This window comes from Lissotriton vulgaris, chromosome 10 (assembly GCF_964263255.1).
Source record: "Lissotriton vulgaris chromosome 10, aLisVul1.2, whole genome shotgun sequence".
In the NCBI taxonomy this organism is placed as follows: Eukaryota; Metazoa; Chordata; class Amphibia; order Caudata; family Salamandridae; genus Lissotriton; species Lissotriton vulgaris.
The window spans coordinates 829,735,934-829,760,041 of record NC_141698.1 but is presented as its reverse complement, the minus strand read 5'-3'; the positions used below and the strand labels follow the sequence as shown (position 1 = coordinate 829,760,041).

At 47.3% G+C, this 24,108-nt stretch overlaps 1 protein-coding gene across 1 annotated transcript in view; it reads right to left on the bottom strand.

The window, feature by feature from the left end:
- The window catches only part of TGM4 (transglutaminase 4), a 192,378-nt gene that overhangs the window by 82,159 nt on the left and 86,111 nt on the right, over positions 1 to 24,108 (bottom strand). Inside the window, exon 6 of the mRNA XM_086941753.1 lies at positions 18,183 to 18,290. Within this exon, the coding sequence (XP_086797879.1) occupies positions 18,183 to 18,290 (108 nt within the window). The remainder of the gene's footprint in view (positions 1 to 18,182; positions 18,291 to 24,108) is intronic.

Here is a 24,108-nt window from a genome sequence, read left to right as displayed (position 1 = left end):
GATGTGACATCACTGTTATGAAGAATGCTTAATGTTCTTCACTAATGTGATATAGGATCATGTTAGAAATTTAGATTGCCTGTAAATTACTTTCTTCCTGTGGGCAGAAGCCAGAGAGAAGTATTCTGCACCACTGGTCCCTTGCTTACATGGCCTAAGTGGGCCCTTTGAGTTCCCAAAAAGTGGTTGCAAATATTATGTACTGTGGTTTTGCATTAATAATCGTGAACATCTCAATGCATGATTCAGATTCAATAATGGCCCATTTGACTTTAGGATTTGCTGTGGTGGACTGTGAACATATTTCTATTAACATGCATGACTGTTGAAAGATAGAGGATAGTTTCTCCCACAGAGGACAACAAGGACAACCCTCTTGTCCACTTCTTCTACGTTTCTGTTGTTTCTTCTCAGGGCCGTTTCAGGGAAATACACAATTATTTTCACCACAGGCCTCTGATTTTGTATACAGCCAGCTGCACATATGCAGTGGCCATACAATGTATTTTGGGAAGGGGGCAAATTGTGCTGTTTCGTGAAACACATGTGAGAAGGAAAACTCCAACTTAGTTAATAGTATTTCCAAACGTTATAGATACACTGCAGGTCTCTGAATAAACATGCTATTGACATCTGGCAGTCCCTCCAGGACAACAACTGGGATCTGCTTTTCTTAACTGAAACCTGGTTGAATGAGACCACTAACCCCACCATTACTCTTGCCTTGCCGGACGGCTACAGCATCGCCTGCGCCAATAGACCAAACGGTAAACAGGGGGGTGGTGTTGCCTTAATCCACAAATCCAAATGGACGGCTTCCTTCCCTACATATGACCCTATTGACTGCATAGAGGGTCTACCTTTTACTATCCATTTTTCCTCGTCCACCTCCTGCTCTGGAATACTTATCTACCGCCCTCCCCATTCCAACCTCTCCTACCTGCCGGCCTTGACGGATTACATCATCCAGCTTAGCACTCGCTACACCAACTTCACTGCTTTAGGAGATTTTAACCTTCACGTAAACGATGAATCATGCTCACATAGCAATAATTTTATTTCTACACTGGCGACCTGCAATCTAGAGCAAAAAATAGATTCCCCCACTCACAAAGCGGGACATACCCTTGACCTGATTTGTTCCAACCTACCTAGCATTCTGGTAGCCTCTCCCATCCCGGACACCTGGTCAGATCACTTTCTCATCTCTTTTGAGATCATCATCTCCCGCTCCATCAGACCTACCATTGCCCCCAAAGCATCAGGCAGAAACTGGAGTCGTATCACCCTTGAAACGCTCCGGGAACACCAGAATAATTTTCTACCCTCCCCATCATCTGATCCGGATGGTGGTATTGACCATTTCGACGCCTGGATCGGCCAAGCCCTAGAGGCTATGGCCCCTCTCAAACCCATCAAAACCTACAGGGCCACTCCATCCGCACCCTGATACTCTGACATGCTTCGCCAGAAAAAGGCTTCATGCAAAGCCCTCGAACGCTCCTGGAGGCAGAACTATTCCCTCAACAGTAAAATCACCTATAAAACAGCTCTAAAAGAATACCGCAGAATGATTGAGGATCATAAAAGGGACTTCCTGGCTTCCAGAATTAAACATGCCAGTAACGGCGCCAGGGAGATTTTCAACATAGTCAGATCCTTTACGGACCCCAGCGCTCTGACTCAAACTCAACCAGCCTCTCAGTCTCTGTGTGATAAACTTTCACAATTCTTTGAGGAAAAAAATCCAGGCTATTTACTCCTCCTTTCCCATCAGCAGTAGTGCAGGGTCAGGTGAGGAATCTACTACGTACCCGCTACAGTCACCCTCATTGCTAGAGTTTGCAGATATCTCTGAGGCTGACACACTGGTAGAATTACTCAACTGTAAATCTGGCTCCCCCAAGGACCCTTTGCCAGCCAAACAATATAAAAAACTGGCACCCCTGCTCAACCCATTCCTTAACCATATCTGGAACGAATCCCTGAGAACGGGCATTTTTCCCGCAAAATGGAAGCATGCGTCCCTAGTCCCCATCCTTAAGAAACCTGATCTTGACCCAGATAACCCTAGTAACTACAGGCCCATCTCTCTCCTGCCTGCCCCAGCTAAGATCCTGGAAAAACTGGTGCACGCCCAGCTTGCCAACTATATTGAATCCCATGGGCTCCTGCATGACTCTCAGCACGTGTGGAAACTTAATACGGTTTGGTGAACATTATCTGCGCCATCTTCCCTTTTCCCCCGATGCCACACTCTTCGTCGCACACGCCCACCACATTAGCTGCCTTGACCAGAACCACCCTCTGCACACCCCTAACCCCCAGCACGGCTCTCCACCTACACAAGCACCCCCACGCACTGATCACTCCCGCTTTCACATGCCTTGCGCGTAAGCGACAGTCATTTTGAGCACCATGGCCCCTCTGCCCCTCGCTGATAGCCAGCGCGTCTCTCTCTCTCTCTCTCTCTCTCTCTCTCTCTCTCTCTCTCTCTCTCTCTCTCTCTCTCTCTTAACCTCACAGGCATCCCCCGCACGCTGACAACCCCCTCGTTCTCACATGCCTTGGGTAATAAACCCCTCTTCAGCGCAGATCTGCCTCAGAATCCCATCCTGTTCCCAGCGCGACACCTCCCTTCATTCCTTTCATAGTCTCAGGCCCTTTGATGCAAACCTCCCTTTTTCCTGTGTGCCTGTCTGTCTTCCTTGTTCCCAAGCCACCACCTGGCCCTGCGGATACTGTTTATTACCCCGTACAGTAGGAAGCCTCCCCTCCCCATCAAAAGACCCTCGAGCCGATCAAAGCCCCCACCCTACGAGATCCGATCAAACTCCACACATTCCGTGAATCGGCGGAATGTCCTGCTGCGCGATAATCATCACCTGTTGTGACCGGCGTGGGGAATTCAACTGAAAATGTATGTGGGAACGGGCCTGAAGGGGAGATTCCGAGGATGTTCTTTCACATATCAAAGTGTTGCAAGAATGTGTTACGTGCAATAAAGATCATAAACCTGAGTATAAGAGGCCAGGCCTCAGAGATGCGGCTAGAGCACCTCGTGACGATACTTGCTGTCTGAATTGATGTGTTCTCCTCCGGAGAGAATAAACCCTCGTTTCCTGCCTTTCAGTCTCCAGCGCCTGCTTCTTCATTGATTAAATATTGGTGGGTCATAGAGGCGACACCGCCGGGCAACACAAAAGGGGCTTTGGTCACTGGTTGTCTATTACCCCTTTTAGAATTGGCGTCCCAAGCGTGGGGCCCATCAGCGACTCGTGGATCCAGTGGGAGAGGTCCTGACGACAGAGTGAACGACTGCAACGATCGGAAGGTACCCTGTCCGATAGACCCTCGTCTGACAGCCGATCATCCGAACTTCACTGGTTCCGAACGGACCTCTCTCGAGTGATCTACGGTCCTGACTGGGAACCATCAGGAGTGCCACGAGGAGTACGAAGGGAAGAGGACGATCGGGCGCTGGATTCGGAAGACAAGAAACTGTCCATACGGTCCGGGTAAGGTCGTGTAAACACGACGAATTGCGGAATGATTGATGATTGATGGAAAATACTAGTATTTATTCTTTGTTAATTTATTTGGAGTTTCGCTGTCGGCAAACGGAGAAACAACCGGCTCTCTCTTTGCAAGCAGTGAAGGATAGGTAACGCACCCGTCGTGCCTATCTTTCTCCCCCACTGATCAATTGCCCCTCCCCATTGATTAACTGTTACGGATTGTTTTCTGGAGATTCTCTGTCTGCAAACAGGAAAGAATAGGTCCCCCTCTTTGCAGATAGTGAAAGGGTAGGTGACGCAGACCTTTGCGGGCCTACTTATTCTCCCCATTGACCATTTTTATTTTTATTTATTGACCAAACACTGATTGCCCGATATTGGTTCTTGAGGTATTCACTGCCTGCAAACAACGTAGAATAGAAATATTCTGTCTAGTCTTTGCACGCAGTGATAAGATAGGTAGTGCTGACTATTATCCCCATTGTGATCCGTCATGCCTGTCTTCTCCCCACTGATGGATAGCTGGTTCAGCCCGGACCGTTTATTAGAGGTGGACCATCTAGCCCCGCAGGAAGGCACCCCTAATAAAGACATGTTCACAAAGTATGGATTAATTACCATAGCCTATAGTAAGCTATGGCACAAGTATACCAAAACAAACCAAGAGAAACAGTGGCCACTGATAGGATCCTTCGATTTAGACAAAATAGAAACGGTAGAAATAGCCCTTCGTAATAATAAGACAACGCCTATTATGCTCGATAGTCTCGGTATGTGGCGCAAAGAAGCTACGCAACGAAAGGAAAGAGACGAAGTCAAAGTAGTTAAAGAAACGCGACAGGCAACCCTCCAAACGTCTGGTAGGCAAAAGGAAGGGCCAGCGACGACACAGTTCCGAGGATTAGACATAAAAAGAGGACGGTGTAAAGGGATGTGCTGACGGGACAACCCCGAGACACAACGACCCAAAGGTAATCCCCCGACACTATGCACAGGACGAACAGATTTAAGGCAAAACCAATGTGCTTTCTGTAAATGTCTCGGGCACTGGAAAGCCCAATGCCCGACTCTACAGAACATAAGTAAGAGCGGAGGGTCGACAGAAATAACAGACCGGCAGAAAGGGAAAAGGCGCGAGACAAAAACAAATCAGACTAACACGGACAGGACGGATAGAACCACCACGTTCGATTATGCTCGATGGCACAAATTTCGTCAGACCAATTTTAACGACATGTTAGAGTTCTGGGACTGATTGCCCCCCTGTTGCCCTCCACTCTGAAAAACAAAAAAAGCAAATACAGGCCTGCGTAGACAACCTCCCGTTAGAAAAAGGACTCAGGGAAACCAAGCATCTGTTATATAATTTAGAATTTAATTACGATAAAGATAACACACAACCAACGATAAATAGAAAAACTAGTAAAACATTCTTTAAAGTAAACTGTACTAATAGGAACAATACAAAACATATTACGCTCACTCCGGAAGTTCTCAAAATGTAACAAGTCAACGGTCCCGTCCATCCGGAAGGTGAAACACATAGCACGCGTGGGGCGGGGCCAGTCATCAGCCATGGACCAAAGGAAATCGCCGACGAGAAGGTACAGGAGACTCCATGGGCCGACATGAAATGGTCTTCCCATACTCTCCTTCCTGGGGTGACGTCCCCTGGGCCACGAGTAGGGAGGGGGGCGGATGCAGATGACCCCCTCCCTCGTATCTCCTGGTCCGGCCATCACGAATTCCTCCATCGAACTGGCGCAGGGGGACTGGGAGGGAGAGGCGACGCGGACAAGCCTCTCCCACCTCCACAGGTAGGAGGTTTCCCAGCCCCGGCCCGGCGCCGAAATCCTTCAGCCGGGCCGCAGATCTATTTGCGTAGCACAGGGCGTACAATGTTCAACGGGCCTATTTCCGCAGCACAGAGCGTACAATGTTCAACAGGCCTATTTTCGCAGCACAGAACATACAATGTCCGACGGGCATACTTGTGCAGCACCGGACATACAATGGTCCCCCAAGAGTCGGAGTCAGGGGTGTAGGGTGGTCATCATGTGCACCCCTGATTCAAAGGGACGGCGTGGGATGCGCCGGGAGAGGGAGGCGGCACGGACAAGCCTCCCTCACCTCCCCAGATGAAGGCTCCACAGCTGCACCCTGGCGCCCCGAACCAAATGTCCTGCTCCAACAGCAAGATGTTCTGTCTTTGTCGCCACAAGAAGTTTTCTTCCACTCCTGAAAGACACGACGAAGGGCGGCGGCTGCAGGGTCTCAAAATGGCGTCTGGGCCCTCTGGAAGGCGGGTCTAGGCCGCTGGAGTAACTTTGTCCGGAATTGCAACTCGGGCACTTGCCCACCTGGGCACGAGCCCCCACCTCCGACAGCATCCCCACAGCTTTGAAGATTCTACCAGAGTCCCAGAAGCCCTCGGCCCCTACAGGCTTCCGGTAGGGAACAACTGGAACGACCACGACATAGCCGCAAGATGGTGGTGCTCTCGTGTCTGCACCAGCTTCAGTCTGAACCACCCAGGAACATTGTGGGCTAACGAATTCGAGTGAGTTCCGGCTGAACCTCAACGTGACCTGGTAGGGAAGATTCTACCTCCCTCCCCTCTTGATTGACGGTCCACATTACCAGCCCCTCTGTTAGCACAGGTTTTTGAACTGCCGAAAGGGATTCTGGTGCAACCAACCCGGCATCGCCCAAAATGGCGCCGGTATCAATAGGAACTTACGGACACCTCGTGGTGTTCTTTGACTAACAAGACTTGATGTTCTGAGTTATGTATGTGAACCTTTGTACACTTGACGAAGAGGGGAGGAGGGTTCACTTGGCGAACATTTGAAAGGATCCCGTTAAAATGTTGATTTCAATGTACGATTTATTATGATATTTATTGTAACCGATACATAACGTAGCTTGCGACGCACGCCCACGGTATACATCTAGGAAATGTGATTGCAATTAGTCTGACTGTGTTTCAATTTATGAAGTAAATACCCTATGATCCCTCAATTATTAAAAGACGTTTTCAGTTTCTTGCAAATAACTAAGTAGACGTTTTTCAATGTTTTTAAATACTGCAAAATAGCCCCCTACTGTATGTGCTTCAGCCATCGCCGTGTCCGACCAAATACGATTGCATTCACATATTTACTTACTGAACGATTACGCAAATAAAGGTTTTCCAAACTATGAACAGGTATCGCATACTTTTATAAATGTGGGAATTGGCGGGAGGGCTATTCTGTGCGCAACAGTTTTTGCTCTCTTTTCAAGGTTATTAGAAATTGATTGTTCGGCCCTGGATTGATGATCGAATCAAAAGGTATGATACGCTGCCTCCAAATATGCGACTAGGCTCAGGAACTAACGCATGAAGAAGGACCTCGACTTCTGAGAATGGGTAAAGTAAAGCGGTGTGAATGATAGAATGTTATAAAGGTATGGTGGTCGAAGGTACTAAGGGACAGGGTTGACCGAAGAACTGATATGCCTTAGAACATCACAGCTTTGGGAATGATTTAAGGATCCCGGTGGCTAGATACATCTACAAAACCAGGTACCTCGCGCTAGGCGCCTCTGATTCCTCTTTAGCGTTTCCCTACACACGATCTATACTGCCACCCTCGAACCCCCCCATGAACAACCTATCACACTGCCCGCCCCCTTGACTTCAGAAACCAAGACCCTAGGGATTATATCCCGAGGAGATAAGTACGAGTATGTGGTAAGTAAATAACTTTCGTGCCCGTACATTTGATATGCTCGAATGTTGTCCCCCCTCCCTTTCTTCCTTTCTCTCCCTCTACAGGTTACATTGGAATAACGACTAGGGTATAGTAAAAGATCTGGAGCCATGCCATGTCCGATACATGAAGCGGACCTACGCTGCAAGATGGCACCTAAAGACACCCGACTCAATGCATGTCCTTATGTACCTGGCCTAATGCTCTTCCGTCCCAAACTGCATGCTTTCTACATTCTAACACAAACCCAAAATGTTTCATGTTGGGTAATGCGCTGAATAGCCTAAATAGTACATGGCCACTCTCTATGTCACACGTGTACTATTTAGCCTATTGTTGATCTCTCTCTCTCCCTATCTGTCTCTCTCTATCTTTCTCTCTCTATCTTTCTCTCTCTATCTGCCTCTCTCTCTCTCTCTCTCTCTCTCTCTCTCTCTCCTCCACTCTTTCGCTCATCCTAGCAACTGGCACCTAATTGGCGAACCACTACCCCTGGTGCACCACCTGATTGGCTCCAAATACCACAAGTATTTGCACAAATTTGTCTTAAATATAAATTGCATCAATACCACGTTACTACCTCTCCTTTTCTGCTAAATATTGATGAAACCTAGATTGACCGAAAAGAAAGGGACAGGTAAGACGACTAAGGTTCTCTAATCTGACCCATTTTGAGGGAACTACTTGTCAGTGGCATCCATGATAAAATGTTTCTGGTAACGCGACCTTCCCCGTCCCAAAATTGTATCAATGCCCCAATCAGCAAAGGCGATCGAGATATACCCGCCTTCCCAGGACTCCATCAGTTTTGTATCGGCTGCCCCAGACGAGAACTTGAAAAATGTCCCTTGCTTCAATTCACTGTGTTCCTAGTTGTTTTCCATAAGACCCCACTCGCCTCAAAGATGAGTTTAATAGTTATCGCAAGCCCCCCCCCAGAGTTTTTAATGAAGTAGCCAGGTTGTAAGAAACGATGTAGAAATTAGAGTGTTTACAAAGTTAAAATAAGATCGAAAAATGAAAGAACCTGTTGCATTAAACCTTGTTGAAAATGAGATGTTTAGCCAAAAGATAGGACGCATTGATGTAATGGAGAATAGTTTAGCCTATGTTCATTCCTCAGAAGGATGCCTATCAGACTATGGTGAATAACACGTTACACTTTTCCGTAAAATACAAAGCCCTGAAGACCGGTCTAGCCTTGCAAGACTCGTACTAGGGAAATGGGTCACTACGAGGAGAACTGACATGACTGTAATAAACGAATGCAATGAATGGGTATCAGACCTCGTACCACGACAAATGAATGTAATAAACCGACAAAACGCCAAAGAAATAACCACAAAGGGAAGTCGTTGGGAATCCAGCAAACACATCATCAATTGTTTATACGTTGGCTGCTGGCCTCAATGAAGCGGATGTTTACCCCAGTTGCTTGGTGTTGGGAGAGAAATAGATTAACGTAATTACCTACCTCTGCAAAATCTCTAAAGACTGTCTTTTCAAACTCATTTAAGGGTACCACTGTCGGAGGAGAAAGAGACCGGATGTGGGAGCACGCGGCCTGACTGCAGATCGTGGAACCTCAGCGACGGAGGCCAAGGCGAGACCACAACAGTAAGGAGTCGCAGGACAAGGCACTGTTTCCGACAAATCTAAAGGAAAGGGCTGACCTGAGGCCCCTGCTCTATGACCGACGCGTGCCGAAAGGTCCCCGCTCTCTGAACGTGATTATGGACCCGCCTGTCTAAAATTTTCCGTCTCCCTGGTCTGTTCCCGACCTGGCCCTGCTCCATCCCCTCCTCCTCCGACCTGCCATAAGGACTATTTACCCACACACCCTCCCTCCACCTGAACTTTCAAAATCCTCTAAATCCTACTGTGCCATCCGGAGAAGGGTATTTCCTGCGCCAAAGAGGAGGGAGCCCTGACTAAGTAGACCACGAACTGTGTTAAATCTCAGAACGGTGACCTAAAAAACACCACCAAGGGTCACCCCAAAGAGAAGCTAAACGAAGTATGTGGTTCTGCCCGGTACCGAGAACCTTGAAGATGATGGAAGCAACCGGAAATACCCACCATAGAAACCCAAGAACAGACAGACTCCACAACTCAAAGACAATTGCACCCTTCACCACAATCCTTTTCTGTCTCCTTCTAATGACCACTCTCTGGATTATGGAAGAAAATGCATCTGCTCCAAAACCGTAACGCATTTCTCCCATGAGGTCTGGCGAAACAATACAAAGGCACTCTCCTGCCCGCAGACCTCCAACGGCTCAACCCACATGGACATTCCTGCTAATGAACGAATTGTAATACAGGTGTTCAACGGTGCCAACAGAAGACGACAAAGAATGCTGAGAACTGACTAATAATGGTCCACGACCATAAGACACTGGGAACACTGATTATTGTTTTTACTATGTCTCATTTCTCTCCCAACCACCATTGAATTGACTATGCTCCAACCGAGTACAAAAAGAACCTACTTACGTGGTAACCTATCGGCTCCTATTCCGAATGACTACAAGCATCTATGATCTGTACCCAACGCTCTCACTGCATAATTTTTGTCTGATATTGCATTACTATGACTTTCCTGCAACAAAGCTTAACGATGAGCCCGCCCACTGGATGAAAAGATTTTAAAAATGTGATGTTTATGTACAGTTCCTTCACCTGGGTTATCACTTCCTTACTTATGACGACAACAGTAGACATAGATAGGAAATAGGCCAGCAAGATGTCTTAGAAATGTTAAAGGGAGGACTGTGGAAACTTAATACGGTTTGGTGAACATTATCTGCGCCATCTTCCCTTTTGCCCCGATGCCACACTCTTCGTCGCACACGCCCACCACATTAGCTGTCTTGACCAGAACCACCCTCTGCACACCCCTAACCCCCAGCACGGCTCTCCACCTACACAAGCACCCCCACGCACTGATCACTCCCGCTTTCACATGCCTTGCGCGTAAGCGACAGTCATTTTGAGCATCATGGCCCCTCTGCCCCTCGCTGATAGCCAGCGCGTCTCTCTCTCTCTCTCTCTCTCTCTCTCTCTCTCTCTCTCTCTCTCTCTCTCTCTCTTAACCTCACAGGCATCCCCCGCACGCTGACAACCCCCTCGCTCTCACATGCCTTGGGTCATAAACCCCTCTTCAGAGCAGATCTGCCACAGAATCCCATCCTGTTCCCAGCGCGACACCTCCCTTCATTCCTTTCATAGTCTCAGGCCCTTTGATGCAAACCTCCCTTTTTCCTGTGTGCCCGTCTGTCTTCCTTGTTCCCAAGCCACCACCTGGCCCTGCGGATACTGTTTATTACCCCGTACAGTAGGAAGCCTCCCCTCCCCATCAAAAGACCCTCGAGCCGATCAAAGCCCCCACCCTACGAGATCCGATCAAACTCCACACATTCCGTGAATCGGCGGAATGTCCTGCTGCGCGATAATCATCACCTGTTGTGACCGGGGTGGGGAATTCAACTGAAAATGTATGTGGGAACGGGCCTGAAGGGGAGATTCCGAGGATGTTCTTTCACATATCAAAGTGTTGCAAGAATGTGTTACGTGCAATAAAGATCATAAACCTGAGTATAAGAGGCCAGGCCTCAGAGATGCGGCTAGAGCACCTTGTGACGATACTTGCTGTCTGAATTGATGTGTTCTCCTCCGGAGAGAATAAACCCTCGTTTCCTGCCTTTCCGTCTCCAGCGCCTGCTTCTTCATTGATTAAATATTGGTGGGTCATAGAGGCGACACCGCCGGGCAACACAAAAGGGGCTTTGGTCACTGGTTGTCTATTACCCCTTTTACACACGGCTTTCGATCGGGCCACAGCACGGAGTCGGCCCTTTTTGAAATGGCTGACTCGGTGAGATGGACGCTGGATCGAGGGTCGAGGGCGGTGTTAGTGCTGCTGGATCTCTCTGCAGCATTTGACACCGTCTCTCATAAGATCCTGCTGAGAAGGCTGGGAGACCTGGGTATTGGCGGTACAGTGTTGAGATGGCTCTCTTCCTACCTGGGTGACCGTACTCAGCAGGTATACACCCCTCCCTACACCTCCACCGCTAGACCACTTAAATGGGGAGTTCCACAGGGCTCCTCCCTGAGCCCGCTCTTGTTCAATGTTTACTTTTCCCCCTTGGCTAAACTGATTGCGCAAACTGGGATTAAATCCACCTCCTACGCTGACGACATTCAGTTACTCTTCACCTTTGATACCCCCACGGCCTCTGCCTTCGACCCATTGAAAAACTGTCTAAGAGACATCTCTAGCTGGATGGACTCCAATTCCCTCCGACTCAACGCTGGAAAGACAGAGATTCTGTTTTTTAACTCATCATCCCTTCTTGATTCTAATTTATGGTGGCCGGATGATCTCAGCCATGCCCCCACGCCTAAAGACTCGGTGAGAAACCTGGGAGTGCGCTGGGATAATCATCTCAGTTTCAACGCCCAGGTTCAAACAGTAGCAGCATCCTGTTTTGCTAAGATCAAGACAATTAGACGGCTCATCAACTACCTGCCGATGGACTGCCGTAAGACTGTGGTACAAGCCCTGATAATATCTCACCTGGACTACGCCAACGCACTATATCTTGGCATCACAGCAGGCCTATGCCACAAGTTACAGACTGTCCAGAACGCTGCTGCTCGGCTGGTGGAGAGAATTCCTGCCAGACATCACATCTCCCCACACCTCCGTAAACTCCACTGGCTCCCCATTTCCAAGAGATGTATTTTTAAGGCCATGACCCTGGCTTTCCGGGCCTCCAAGGGCAAAGGCTCGGCCCATCTGAAAAGCACTCTGAGACCGTATGTCAACACCAGGACATTACGCTCAAATTCCCTACTTCTGCTGGAAACCCCTAGATTTAAACGTACTCGCGCCGGAGGGAAAACATTTGAGGTCTGTGCCACTCGGTGTTGGAATAACCTCCCGGTTGCATTACGAGCCTGTCAAACCGAATTAGCATTCCGAAAGTCCCTGAAAACACATCTCTTCCCCATATAATGCCCCATTGGTGCCTAGCCTCTAAGTTCCATGATTTATCAGCGCCGGGACGCCCCGTTGGGGCAGCTGTTGCGCTTTACAAAATACACAAATAAATAAAATAAAATAAATAAATACACTAACTCCAAACGGATAATAATTTGGTGCCCAAATGCCAGGACTTGGACTTGTAACCTGCAGCTCACCTCTAGACTACTGAGCGCGAGATGTACGTCAGTTTTCTGCGGTTGCAAAGGGGTTTTAGGCCCGTTTGCGACTGAAAAAAACATGTGGCCCATGTACCAACCCTATTTTGCGAGTCGCTAATCAATTTGTGACTCGAAAGATAGGGTTAGCGACTTGCTATTATGAATGGGCGTTCCAAGGGCAACCCTACCTAATAGCGACTCCAAAACCAATCTATGAATGTTCTGCACTCGCAATTGAGGTAAGGCACTCGCAAACGGGAAGGGGTCCCCAAGGGACCTCTTCCTCTTTGGGAATGCATGTGCAATTATTTTTTAAGGGCAGGTAGTGGTCCCAGGGACCACTGTCTGCCCTTAAAAAATTAAACTTCAAAGTTTCATTTTTCTTTTTTAAATGCACCCTGTTTACCTTTAAGGAAAGCGGGCTGCATTTGAAAAAAAAAAACTGCTTTGTTTAAAAGCAATCCCAGACATGGTGGTCAGCTGACCCCAGCAGGCCACCATCCCTGGGAGTGCTAGACATGCCCAATGGGTCGCAAATTGCCTCATTAATATTCATGAGGCATGCAATTTGCGAACCCATTGGGTATCGCAAACAGTGTCTCAGACACTGTTGTACATAGCACTTTGCTACTCGCAAATTGCGACTCGCAATTTCTCGCAATTTGCGAGTCGCAAAATGCTATGGTTGTACAGCTGGCCCCATATGCCTTAAATGAACCAGATCTGTAAATAACTGATTCTATGTAAAGTGCTTTGATAACATGTAACGGAACTGGTGCTATGTAAAGCGCTCTGATAACCTAATCGGTTCAAGTTCGCGCTATATAAAACTCTAAAAATAAATAAATAAATAAATAAATATCCTGCTGTTGCGGGTTTCCCAAGATACAGAGCTGATGGCTGCTCATTTTCTCTTGGCTAGGAACAAGCTTAATCCCAGTAGAAGTTCTGCTGGCCTACCCGACTACTGCTACATACTTAGAGATGTGGAAGCACCCAAGAGGCCCAAGAAACCCAAAGAAGCTTGCACAGCACTCAGAAGACCTTTTTACCCCTCACCAGAGGTCAAACCTGGGCTGCCTCATAGAGTTACATCTACAAATGTACATAAGTTTAATGCTGACTTTACTTGTCGAGTACAATGTCTCTCAGCACCAACTTGTATTGTTTCATTTCATTTTTCATTTGACCCTTGTCTGTATAACAGGCCAGCACCATGTGGCCTACTTGCTATTCGGAGCAAGAATAATGGTCCAGTTGAGCTCTTTGAGCCTTTTGCTCTGCATATCAAAGCTGTTTACAGACTGTGTTGTGTCCCCTTCATCATCAAGGTTGGCCCCCTGTGTGTGTAAATGCTAAAACAAAGCCTGAGTCCTCCAGGTCGCACAGTACACTCATTTTAAGGGGCCAACATGACGTCACCAGCAACCTGGAAATTGGTTTGTCATCCCGGAACATGCTGCTCCAATTATCAGACACCCAGTTATTCCTATTTAACTAACAGGTTCTTTTCCATTGTAATTTGATTGAAACAGCCTTTCTCTTTGTTTGTTGCCAGTGTGCAAAATCAGTAATATAGCCATCATCAGTAAACATTTGTGAATAATTGTGAATCATTGCAAGTTTTCCTCAATTTTACAGGGTTTGTTCATGATCAGGCAGGGATTATGAATGGCATATGCTTGTGAACATTACTGGAACCATTTCACTTTTAAAGTAACTGCACTTGTGTTGTGTTTTCTCACTTTACAGAGTTTTTTTCAATGTATGCAATTATTTAATGATCTCAAACGGCATATGATGTTTATAGGCAGTGGCCCTGGTGCTATTACTATATTGTGTGACATTGCAGTTTTTTATTATGTATTGTGTTTTAACCGTTAGTCCTCATATTCGGCTGTAAATCTATTTACATACTTTCAGAGATCATTAAAGTGTTATTTGTTTTCAAACATGTACAGAATGTGCTAAAATCAGGCTGGACATTCACTTCTTTACTACAACTGTGATACTTGTGTTGTGTGGTACCTAGACTCAACATCACAACACCTCCATGGGGCTAGGACTTGAATGTTCATTATCATCTAGCTGGTCACTTAAATAGACTTGCACATCTTTAACTTGCAGCCCTAGTGTTGGACTTGGCCCTTCTGGCAGGTTCACCCCTAAACTTTTTGCTTGTAATGGTGACCTGGTGATAGTGATTTTTGGTTTCTGCGCACTTTCACTGTGTCCCAGTGGAAAGTGCGTGCGCACTCTGAGTGCGCGGAGTAAGGTTGGCCTGCCCTCCCATAAGAATGCATGGTGAATGTCTGTGTCCCTGGTAGTTCCTGATGCGTGGGGTGTGCAAGCTCGAGTCTGGTATGTGCGGACTAGTGTGATTGAATGCTGCACAATGATGCGTGCAGCGTGTTTGTGTCTAATATGGAAGTGCCACTTCTAGAAGTGTGCCTGTCTGTGCAGTGAATGTGCTGGCTTGTGATTGGCTGGAGCTGGCTGGTGTGCCAGGCTCCATGGGTCTGCCCCGGTGGTGAGTGTTGAGATTAGCATGTGTGATGTGAGGGAGTGATGCACCTGGGACCTGAATAGGGCTGGGCTTTCCCCCACACAATGCTGGCTCCGCCCCCTGTGGTGTGTCTAATGTCCCTAGCCTGGCCAGTGAAAGGAAAGGGTGGTTGAGCACACAACAGTACTCCAAAACCAGCTGCGACTGGTTTTTCCCTCACCCTGCACCCTGAGACAAAGATTTTGACTGTATAGAAAGGGGCTGTGTCCCCTTACAAAATGTTCTTGTGTGCCTACTTGAATCTGCCAGAGCCGTGCTGCTGCTGGGGCCCAGGGGAAGGCTTGCCTCCCTGGGCCCTGCCCAGCCCCTGGACTGCTGATGTCCTGGACTACTGAAGGACTTTGTTGCTTTCTTTTAGGACCATAGCGCCTGGAAGCGCTTTATTTTTGCCTAGTGCTTCGGAGCGCTGTTTGTTCTCAGCCGGTGCCCACCTGGCATTTGCCCCACTGAATTGCCGACTTTAGAGTCCCCTGGCAGGTGCCCACCACGCCAGGGACTGTGCCGCTATTTCTTTTGGGTCCCCCAGCGAGTGCCCACCTCGCTTTATTGCTTATTTGGAGGGAGCCGACCCCTCGTGTGTCTCCCCGCCTCACCGCCGCAGCCCGGGGCTCTCCTGTGCCGGAAGGAGATGTCCGGCCCGCAGCCTGGTTGTGGGCGGGGGCGGGAGAACGTGGTTTCAGCTTCCCCCTGCCTGGGGGAAGCCTTTGCCGCTGTGCCGGTCTCCAGGGTCAAGGGGGAGACCGGAGATGTTGCCGCCGCCCAAAGAGGAGCTGGTGCAGCGTGGGGAGGCCGGGAGCCCACCCGCCTCCCCGAATTGCCACGACGTCGCACCTGGAGTCCCGGTCTCGAGATGGGGGACCGGGTGAAGCGAGCCGGGCGCTATGTGAAGGCAGGCTTCTCGTGGTGAGAGAGCCCCGCAAAGTGCTACTGCCACACCAGAGAGTGGAGCTCTCCGATGCACCAGGAGTCCCGGTGAGTGGGGCCCCGTGCTTGCAGTGGGGGGGCACAGTTGGTCCTGAGTCCCCCGAGGGGGGACTGCAACGCCGGATGGCAGGGTACTGATTAGAGCCCACAAGAAGCTCCGGGGCATTTTGAATGTTTAGAGCCTGCTGAGGCTCCCACAACAAGAGCATTATTTCCGAGTGCCCAGAGGGGGGACTCCAAAGATGGGCACAATATTGAGTTGAAGGGCCTGAGGAGCCCTTGATGAGCACCGCGGCTCCAACCATGGGGGCATTGATTTCTTCAAGGAGCCAGAGTGCTCCCATGCTCACAGTGTATTTCAGAGCCTGTCGAGGCTCCGACAACCTCTGGGGCATTTTCATTGGTAGAGCGGCCCCAGCTGGCAGCGGGCCGCTCCCACAGTGTTGGCAGCATTCCTACCCAGAGCCCATGAGGCTCCTACACCCCCCTTATTGTTTCAGAGCCTAGAGGGCTCTAAAATGCGCAAAATGCCTTCCCAGAGCCAGATGGCTCCAACCCTTTTGCGCAGTCTTTCGTCCAGAGGGCCAGTGAGGGCCAATGTCGCAGTTTGTCTTTCCCAGCTGCCCAGCAAGTAGTGGGCAGCTCCACCGTTTAGGTTGTGCTTTTAGGGACTGGTTCTCTGGTCTTTAGAAGTGAGGCGCACTCCTGCATCTCTACCCGGGCCTTCCCCAGCTGCGCAGCACTTAGTGCCAGCTGCAGCGTTTAGGCCCTGTTCCTGTCCTCAGCTGCCCAGCAAGTAGTGGGCAGCTGCTACGTTTAGGTTTTGGCGCAGTGGCGCAACCTGGACTTTGATGTAAGTTCTGTGCTAATGTGATTTCTGCAAATTGTTATTTGCTGCACCTCTGAATGTGTTTTTGATGCATCATGTGCCTTGTTCCTTACACCGCTGAATGTATGTTCATGCATCATGTATTTCTCCTGCACCTCTGAATGTGTTTTGATGCGCCATGTGCCTTGTTCCTTACACCGCTGAATGTAGGTTTATACATCATGTGTGAAGCTTCTGATTGTTATAGGTCCTAAGTGCTAGTTCTACTAAGTACATATTCCTGACAGTGGTCCCTGTGGCCCTGTCCTGTACATAATCCCCTGTAAATTCTGCCCGTGCCTGTTGGCACATTGTAAAGTGTGTGTTTCTATCTAATGTGTTTTGCAATACAAAGGCTATTTTTACATACACCTTGTGTGGAGTTCCTTTTGTGGGGGCCCTTGGATGTTGTTGCTGGTGGGTGCGTGCGCAAATGCGTTACACATCGACTCTGAGATAAGCCTGACTGCTCGTGCCAAGCTACCAAGAGGGTGAGCATGGGGTTGTCTTGGCGGGTGACTTTCTTACCCTGACTTAGGAATGGTGGTTTCTGCCTGGCTTTGGCGCAATGAAGTAATTCTGATAAAAATACACAGTACAATCATTTGATCTCACGTCCTATTATTACGTGTTAGATCCCAGATTTGTGACTGTTAGAGAGCCTTCTCCCCTGATTGCATTAAGAGCATCGTCAAATCACTTATGTCCTACCCGACAGAACCATTGTTTGTTTAACCATTAACTACCCAGGTTCTGAGGGACACAGGGTTACCCCCTTTTTCTTTAATTGCCTAAATGTTTACTGGTCAACATTATAAGACTTCATGAGCACAATAATGCCCAGTTGAGGTTTGGTCAAGTAGGCAAGCTGACAGACTGCTTCACTGTCACAAGAGGGGCCATGTTGCATTTTACAATTTATGTTAATGATTTGATTGACCATTTAAATGGTTGTGAGGGAAAGCCCCCAAGTCTTGCAGGCATCAGATTTCCTGCCCCATGTTTGCAGATGGTACTTTATTAATATCCGAATCCCTCATGGGGTTGCAGAGGGCTCTAGTCAGTTTTGACACAGTTTGCACTAAGACAGGACTGGAAAACAATGTCACAAAAACAAACCGCATGGTTCTCAGCCTCTGCCGTACCAGCGACCCAATCCAGAGCTTAAAGCATCCCTTATGGAGTGTGTGCACACTTTTGAGCATCTAGGTTTAATTCTCACTGAGCAGTTGCAGAAAGCAGTGTTCAATCTAAGTTTAATAGTGAAGCTCATAAGGTATAACAAGTGCACTTTTCTAGTTATAATTTAAACTCATTTTAACTAATTTTAACATACTTACCAATGCAGACATTGCTCTGGAAACGACCACTGGATTTTTTCTGGCATTACTTTTCAAACCACTTTTCTCCAGTAAATACATACATGAGTCCAAGACATTTTCTTCATACTGTTTTCAAAATAGAACAATGTCAGAATAGGTTGATATATTTCGATATTATCTTTCTGAGCTTTTTCTTTCTTTTTTTTTTTTTTTACAATTTTTAAGCCGCAGAGCATGCGCATTGACTGAAAGCAATAAAAAGGTGCATTTTAGCAGTTGCATAGGGCCTTGTATAGCCAATAAAAAACACAATATGACCTTTGTCCACAATATTTACATTTCAAAGGCTTGACATGCTGATATAAACTCTCTTTCTCTGGTACATTTTATAATACGTATAAGTAAAGTTTAATTTACAGATTGTGTATACTTAGATTAGTAAATTTCACAGCACAGTGCTTCAACTGCATATTTGACTCATCAGTCAGCTAGTATAGAAATGGAACCTTACAGAAGGCCCAGCAGCTGTATCACGTTTCACTTCTTATAAAGCATGATTCAAACAGCCAGGGTCTATTGAGAGACAAATTAAACCAGAGAGCAGGAAGCTAGAACTGTCAGTCAGATAGAGCTCAGGAACCAGAGAATGACCAGACCAATCATTTGAAACTAGTAATTCTTTGGTGGCTTCTCTCTGTACATTAATAAAAGCTAAGGGCCTTCTTAGGATGTCAGGTGGAAGGCTATACGACAGCTCATCGGTGGCGTTCTGCCTGACATCTGAAGCATCGGTCCGTTCGTCGTATTAGGATACCAGCGGTCCGACCGATGCCTGCGGGGGGAATCCACTCCACCTCTGACAGACTCAAGGAGCCCGTCGGGGTGAAGGACGGATTGTGATTGCCAAAATGGACGGGGTGCCTCCTTGGGGATTACAATGCATGTTTCTGACAGCCTTTCTATGTCATCCGACCACCTAGAAAGCAAGCGGAAACAAACTTTGTGGGCCCCTAGCAGGTCCTCTGTCCCCCGTGGCCTCCACTATGAGGCCTGGTGGGCACCTGTGGTGCCCCCCAAACATCCATGCATCATGTGGCAGGCAAACATCATGTGGATGTTTAAAAAGTGTATTTTTCCTATTGTAGATTGCAGCCATCAGCTCAATCCTCAAAAGGAAACACACACTTTCCGACTGCTGTGAAGGCAGTCGCATCCTACTTTTGGAAGCAGGACCACCGACTCTTTGTCGGGGGGTCCTGTTTCTAACACGATGTTGGTTGGACGCTTGTCCGATCGGCATCGTAATAGGACCTATGTGTTTACTGAATGGCACAGAAATCCCATTAAAATGTGGGTTGAAACTGAAAAAAGATGGTGTCCATGATGTGTTAGCTGGAGTCCAGAATGTGAAGAAAAAACCCAGAAGCAGATGGACCATAATCAATAAAGTTTCATAATGTATGATTTGCTACTGAGCCACTGAATTACAGCATGCACAGAACAATCAATGTATTTTAAGCAGGAGCTATCAGCACTTACAGACAAGAATGTCAACATTTTAAATGAGTGGGCTTCGTTCTGAAAATATTTTTCCTTTCCGAAACCAAAGCATACTTAATAAATATAAGTTAACTAAGTTCCAAAAGGTATTTTATATTTACATATAATCATCCTTACACAGGTAAACCAACTGTTCACAGAGATTTTCGTTAAGAGCATATATTCAAGGAACTTTGAACATCAAATTAGTACCTAACCTAATACAGCTATTCTGATGCATTTGTAGAAAGGTATTTTCGAAATAGCTTTAGGCCATTATTACTGACTTCTTAGTTGCAGAAAATGTATAATTTGTTTGCAATTATTCTAACAACACATTTGAAAAGCTAAATATTTGTCAGTTCACTGAGAAAACCTTCTGTGTCTCCAGACATACTGCAATGCAGTGCTTAATTTAACCCGTTGCCTGCTGATGACGGAACCGCTCCGTCATCAGCTGCGGTGGCGCTGTGCTGATGACGGAGCGGTTCCGTCATGTCCCGCTCGGAGCGCCTGCGCTGCGCGAATTCCGCGCCTGCGCTGAGCGTTCCATTGAGCGGGACGGGCCATGACGGAACCGCTCCGTCATAAGCACAGCGCCACCGACGCTGGTCAGGGCCGGACTGAGAACAGAAACCGGCCCTGGCAAACTGCTCAGCTGCCCCCCCCCCCCCTGGGGTCAGGGGGAGTGCAGGTGAGCAGTTTGTGACGGCCGGTTTCGGCCGATTTTGTTACCGAGGGCCGACATTGCGGACCCCCGGTAACAAAAACGGCCCCCTAGGGGCCCAAAACAGACCCCCACCCTAGCGGCCCACCGGGGAAACGCCCGGTGCCCGCTATGGACAGTCCGGCCCTGACGCTGGTGACGGAGCGGTTCCGTCACCAGCATGCGGCCGCCGCGCGGCCGCCCCACCCCCTTAGCACTGTGGCGGAATAGCCGTCGCAGTGAAGGGGTTAAGCCGATGGGTGCAGGTGGGGCACACTGGCACTTGTTTTAGGGGACTGGAACTTATTTCGTTTATCAGACATTACAAGAGCAATAGAGGGAAAAACACACAAAGGAGAAAAACCTCAGAAAGGGAGAAGGAGTGGTGTTGAAGTACCTGCAAGAATAAGATAAAGGGGAATGTAGTGTCTGGTAGTGGATTTAAGAGGCATGAGGTGGAATTAAGGCTATGCAGCATTGGTATCAGGCATGCCAAAATATAATAGCATTGACCTCTTGCTTCTGAGTAGCGTTTTTGGCTCCAGCACTCATTCTTATACACATTAGGCACTGTCGCTAAGCTAAGAAGTGTGGAGGCACCGAAATAAGAGCTATTTACTGAATGTTTCAGACTAAGATCTTTTGCAGGAGGGACAGCCTCCAGGGGGCCAGAACTTGGATTGGCACCACTTGTCAGGTCACAACTCCCAGCAGTGGAGTTCAGAGATGCTGCAGGTGAAGTATTTGATGGCCCTGAGACTTCCAAAAGGAGGCAAGCACACACAAGCCCTTGGAGAACCTTGGAAATGCAGGATTCAAGAAAGCAACGCCCAGTTTTTTCACTGCCCACAGACAGAAGCAGCAACTGCAGGCCAAATCAGCAAAGCAACACACAGCAAAGGGGCAGTACTCCTCCTGACAGCTCTTTAATTCTTCTACTTGGCAGAGTCCTCAGTCCAGAAGTGCTCTACAAATGTGGGTTTATTGTCCAATACTTTCACCTCTTTTGGCCTTTGTAGTAGGCATACTTCAAAGGAAAGTATTTTTTGTCTGCAAGATCCTGCTCCAGGCACACTCAAAGGGGGTGGGCAAAGACAGTATTATGAGAGGCCATGCACAGCTCTATTCAGATGTCTGTGTCAACTCAGCCCACCACAGAAGCTCAGGAAAGCCCATTGGCCAGGTGATGGGCCATCAGGATATGCAGGGCACACCTCAGCTCCCTTTGTGTAACTGTCTAGAGTTAATGCACAAACAACCCAGCTGTCAGTCTAAACAAGACGTTGATTTCACCGGCAGGCAGCAGTACAGGATGGTAAAGCATGAAAATACCCACTTTCTAAAAGTGGCATTTTCAAACACACAATTTAGAAATCACCTTCACTAAAAGATGTGTTTTTAAATTCTGAGCTCAGAGAGCCCAAATTCCAAATCTCTAGCTTTTCCCAATTGAAAGTTACACTTGCATAATGTTACAAGGCCACTCCAAAGATAACCTATCTGAGAGTTTGTCCTTGCAATAGTGAAAAACTAAATTGCCAGTATTTCACTATCAGTGCACTATCGAAACACACCAGTACATCTCTGACCTTTCACATACTATACACCCGGTCAATAAGAGTACCGTAAGCCTTCCTTAGGGATGCCTTCCATGTAAGAACGGGGAAGATTTGGGTCTGGCAAGTGGGTGGACTTGCCAGGTTGACATGGTAGTTTAAAACTGCACTAGCAGACACTGCAATGGCAGGCCTGAGACAAGTTTACAGGGCTACTTATGTGGGTGGCACAAATAGTGCTGCAGAGCTACTAGTAGCATTTGATTTACAGGCCCTGGGCACACACAGTTCACTTTACCAGGTACTTACCAGTAAATCAAAAATGCCAATCATGGATAACCAATCATAATCACAATTTACACAGGGAGCACTTGCACTTCAGCACTGATCAGCAGTGGTAAAATGCTCAGAGTGCAAAAACGAAGTCCAGCACACAATCAGAAATACAGTAGGTGGAGGCAAAAAGACAGGGAAAACCATGTGAAGGATAGCAGGTCGAACATTACATTTGGGGGCATTCTTGTGTATGTATTTCCACATGCAATCGTGTGGGAGTGGTATTTTTTATTTATGCATGCTCTCTTGCAGGTAGTTTCCAAACCTAGAAACACAAACAAAAGCGCTTCTTTCAGAGACAGTACTAACTGTGTTTCTAGGCTATGAATGGCCCAGGCATATCCCCATATTAGTGGAGGTATAGGCGAATGTGAGAATCTCACTTTGTAAAAACACACATTTACACTTGTAAAAGCACTTTAGTGTCAAAATTCATTTCTAATGTTCACCTATATTTATAACTTGTACCTATTAAGTGACATTTGTCACATAATGTGTTGTTTTGCCTTCTCCCCTCAATTCTGAGTCACAATCATACTCAAAGCCCACAATCTGAGAGGGTGTGCTAGATATATAACTTTGGAAGTCATTTGAGTCACAGTCGGACTCTTTGTCTGCAAGTCTTGTACTTCTTCTTCTGATCGTTTCTTTTCTTTAATTTGTAAACACTGACATATTTTAAGTGATAGTTTTTCCCTGGCAGCTGTTACTCTGGTTCCTTGTTCATCTATTATTCATAAAGGACATGGTTTAAAAAGAAGGCTACATTTACGGCTTGGGTATTGATCCCTCATCCACGCTATGCCAGACTGTTTTAGAAGTCCAGGTTCTAGAGCACTTGTGGTAGCCTATATTTAAGGACAGAGTACAACCCATGCTTTGGATTGGTCCAGTAGCACGATCACTGACGTACATCTAAACAAGCAGTGCATATTCCAGCACTCTCTTAGGAACTGCTGTAGGGTCCTTTTCATGGCTATCATTTGCTCTTCTGAAAGTACAGATTTATATTTAGGCTATGCCCATGATTTTCATATACATCTGCAATTCTCTTTCTCATGAAAGCCATGCATGGCCAACAGACTTTCTAGTGTTGGAAGAACTGTTTCTGTCAAAGTCAGTAGTACGAATCTAACGTCAGCATAATGGAGCGACTTGTGCGTTATGATCCACAGTTGTCTTCCATTGAGGGTACTACATAACTTCGCATTTTCTTGAAAGTTATGATAGACACCTAGTGTTACTCTCAACCCAAGTGCTTTCATCTCCAGGAACCCCGCCTTTACTCTGTTTGTTGGCTATCATAGTCTCTATGTGGCTCATTTGGGCTAGGCTCATGGTTCTCTCCAATACATATTTTAGAATGTGATAGCCCCTTCGCGGAAGCATCTCCGAAGACATTGACAGCTCCTGTCTGACATTTATTAGGGCCTGTAGTTCACCCATGTACTACGTGATTCTCCAGGAGGATGTTAATCCATTAGCTTGCTCTGGGAGATACCATCACTGGCTGTAGGTACTCTTCTTCAGCAGTGACATCAATCATCCCATCCAACTTAATTGTGCTTCCAGTAGGCTATTGCATATGCATTTCAGACTCTTACTCTTCTTTGCATTCAGCCTCGGTTTCTAGCTTGAGAAGTCTGAACAGATAGGGTAATTAATTGTCTTCTCCTGGCACATTCTGTAACTCAAACTGATACTTCTGTGATTAAAGGAAGGATTACATTTTTGATCCATGGGGGAGAGTAAGGTTCAGATCCCAAGAATAGAAGTAAAAGCATCTTGTGATCTAAATGTCATGCCC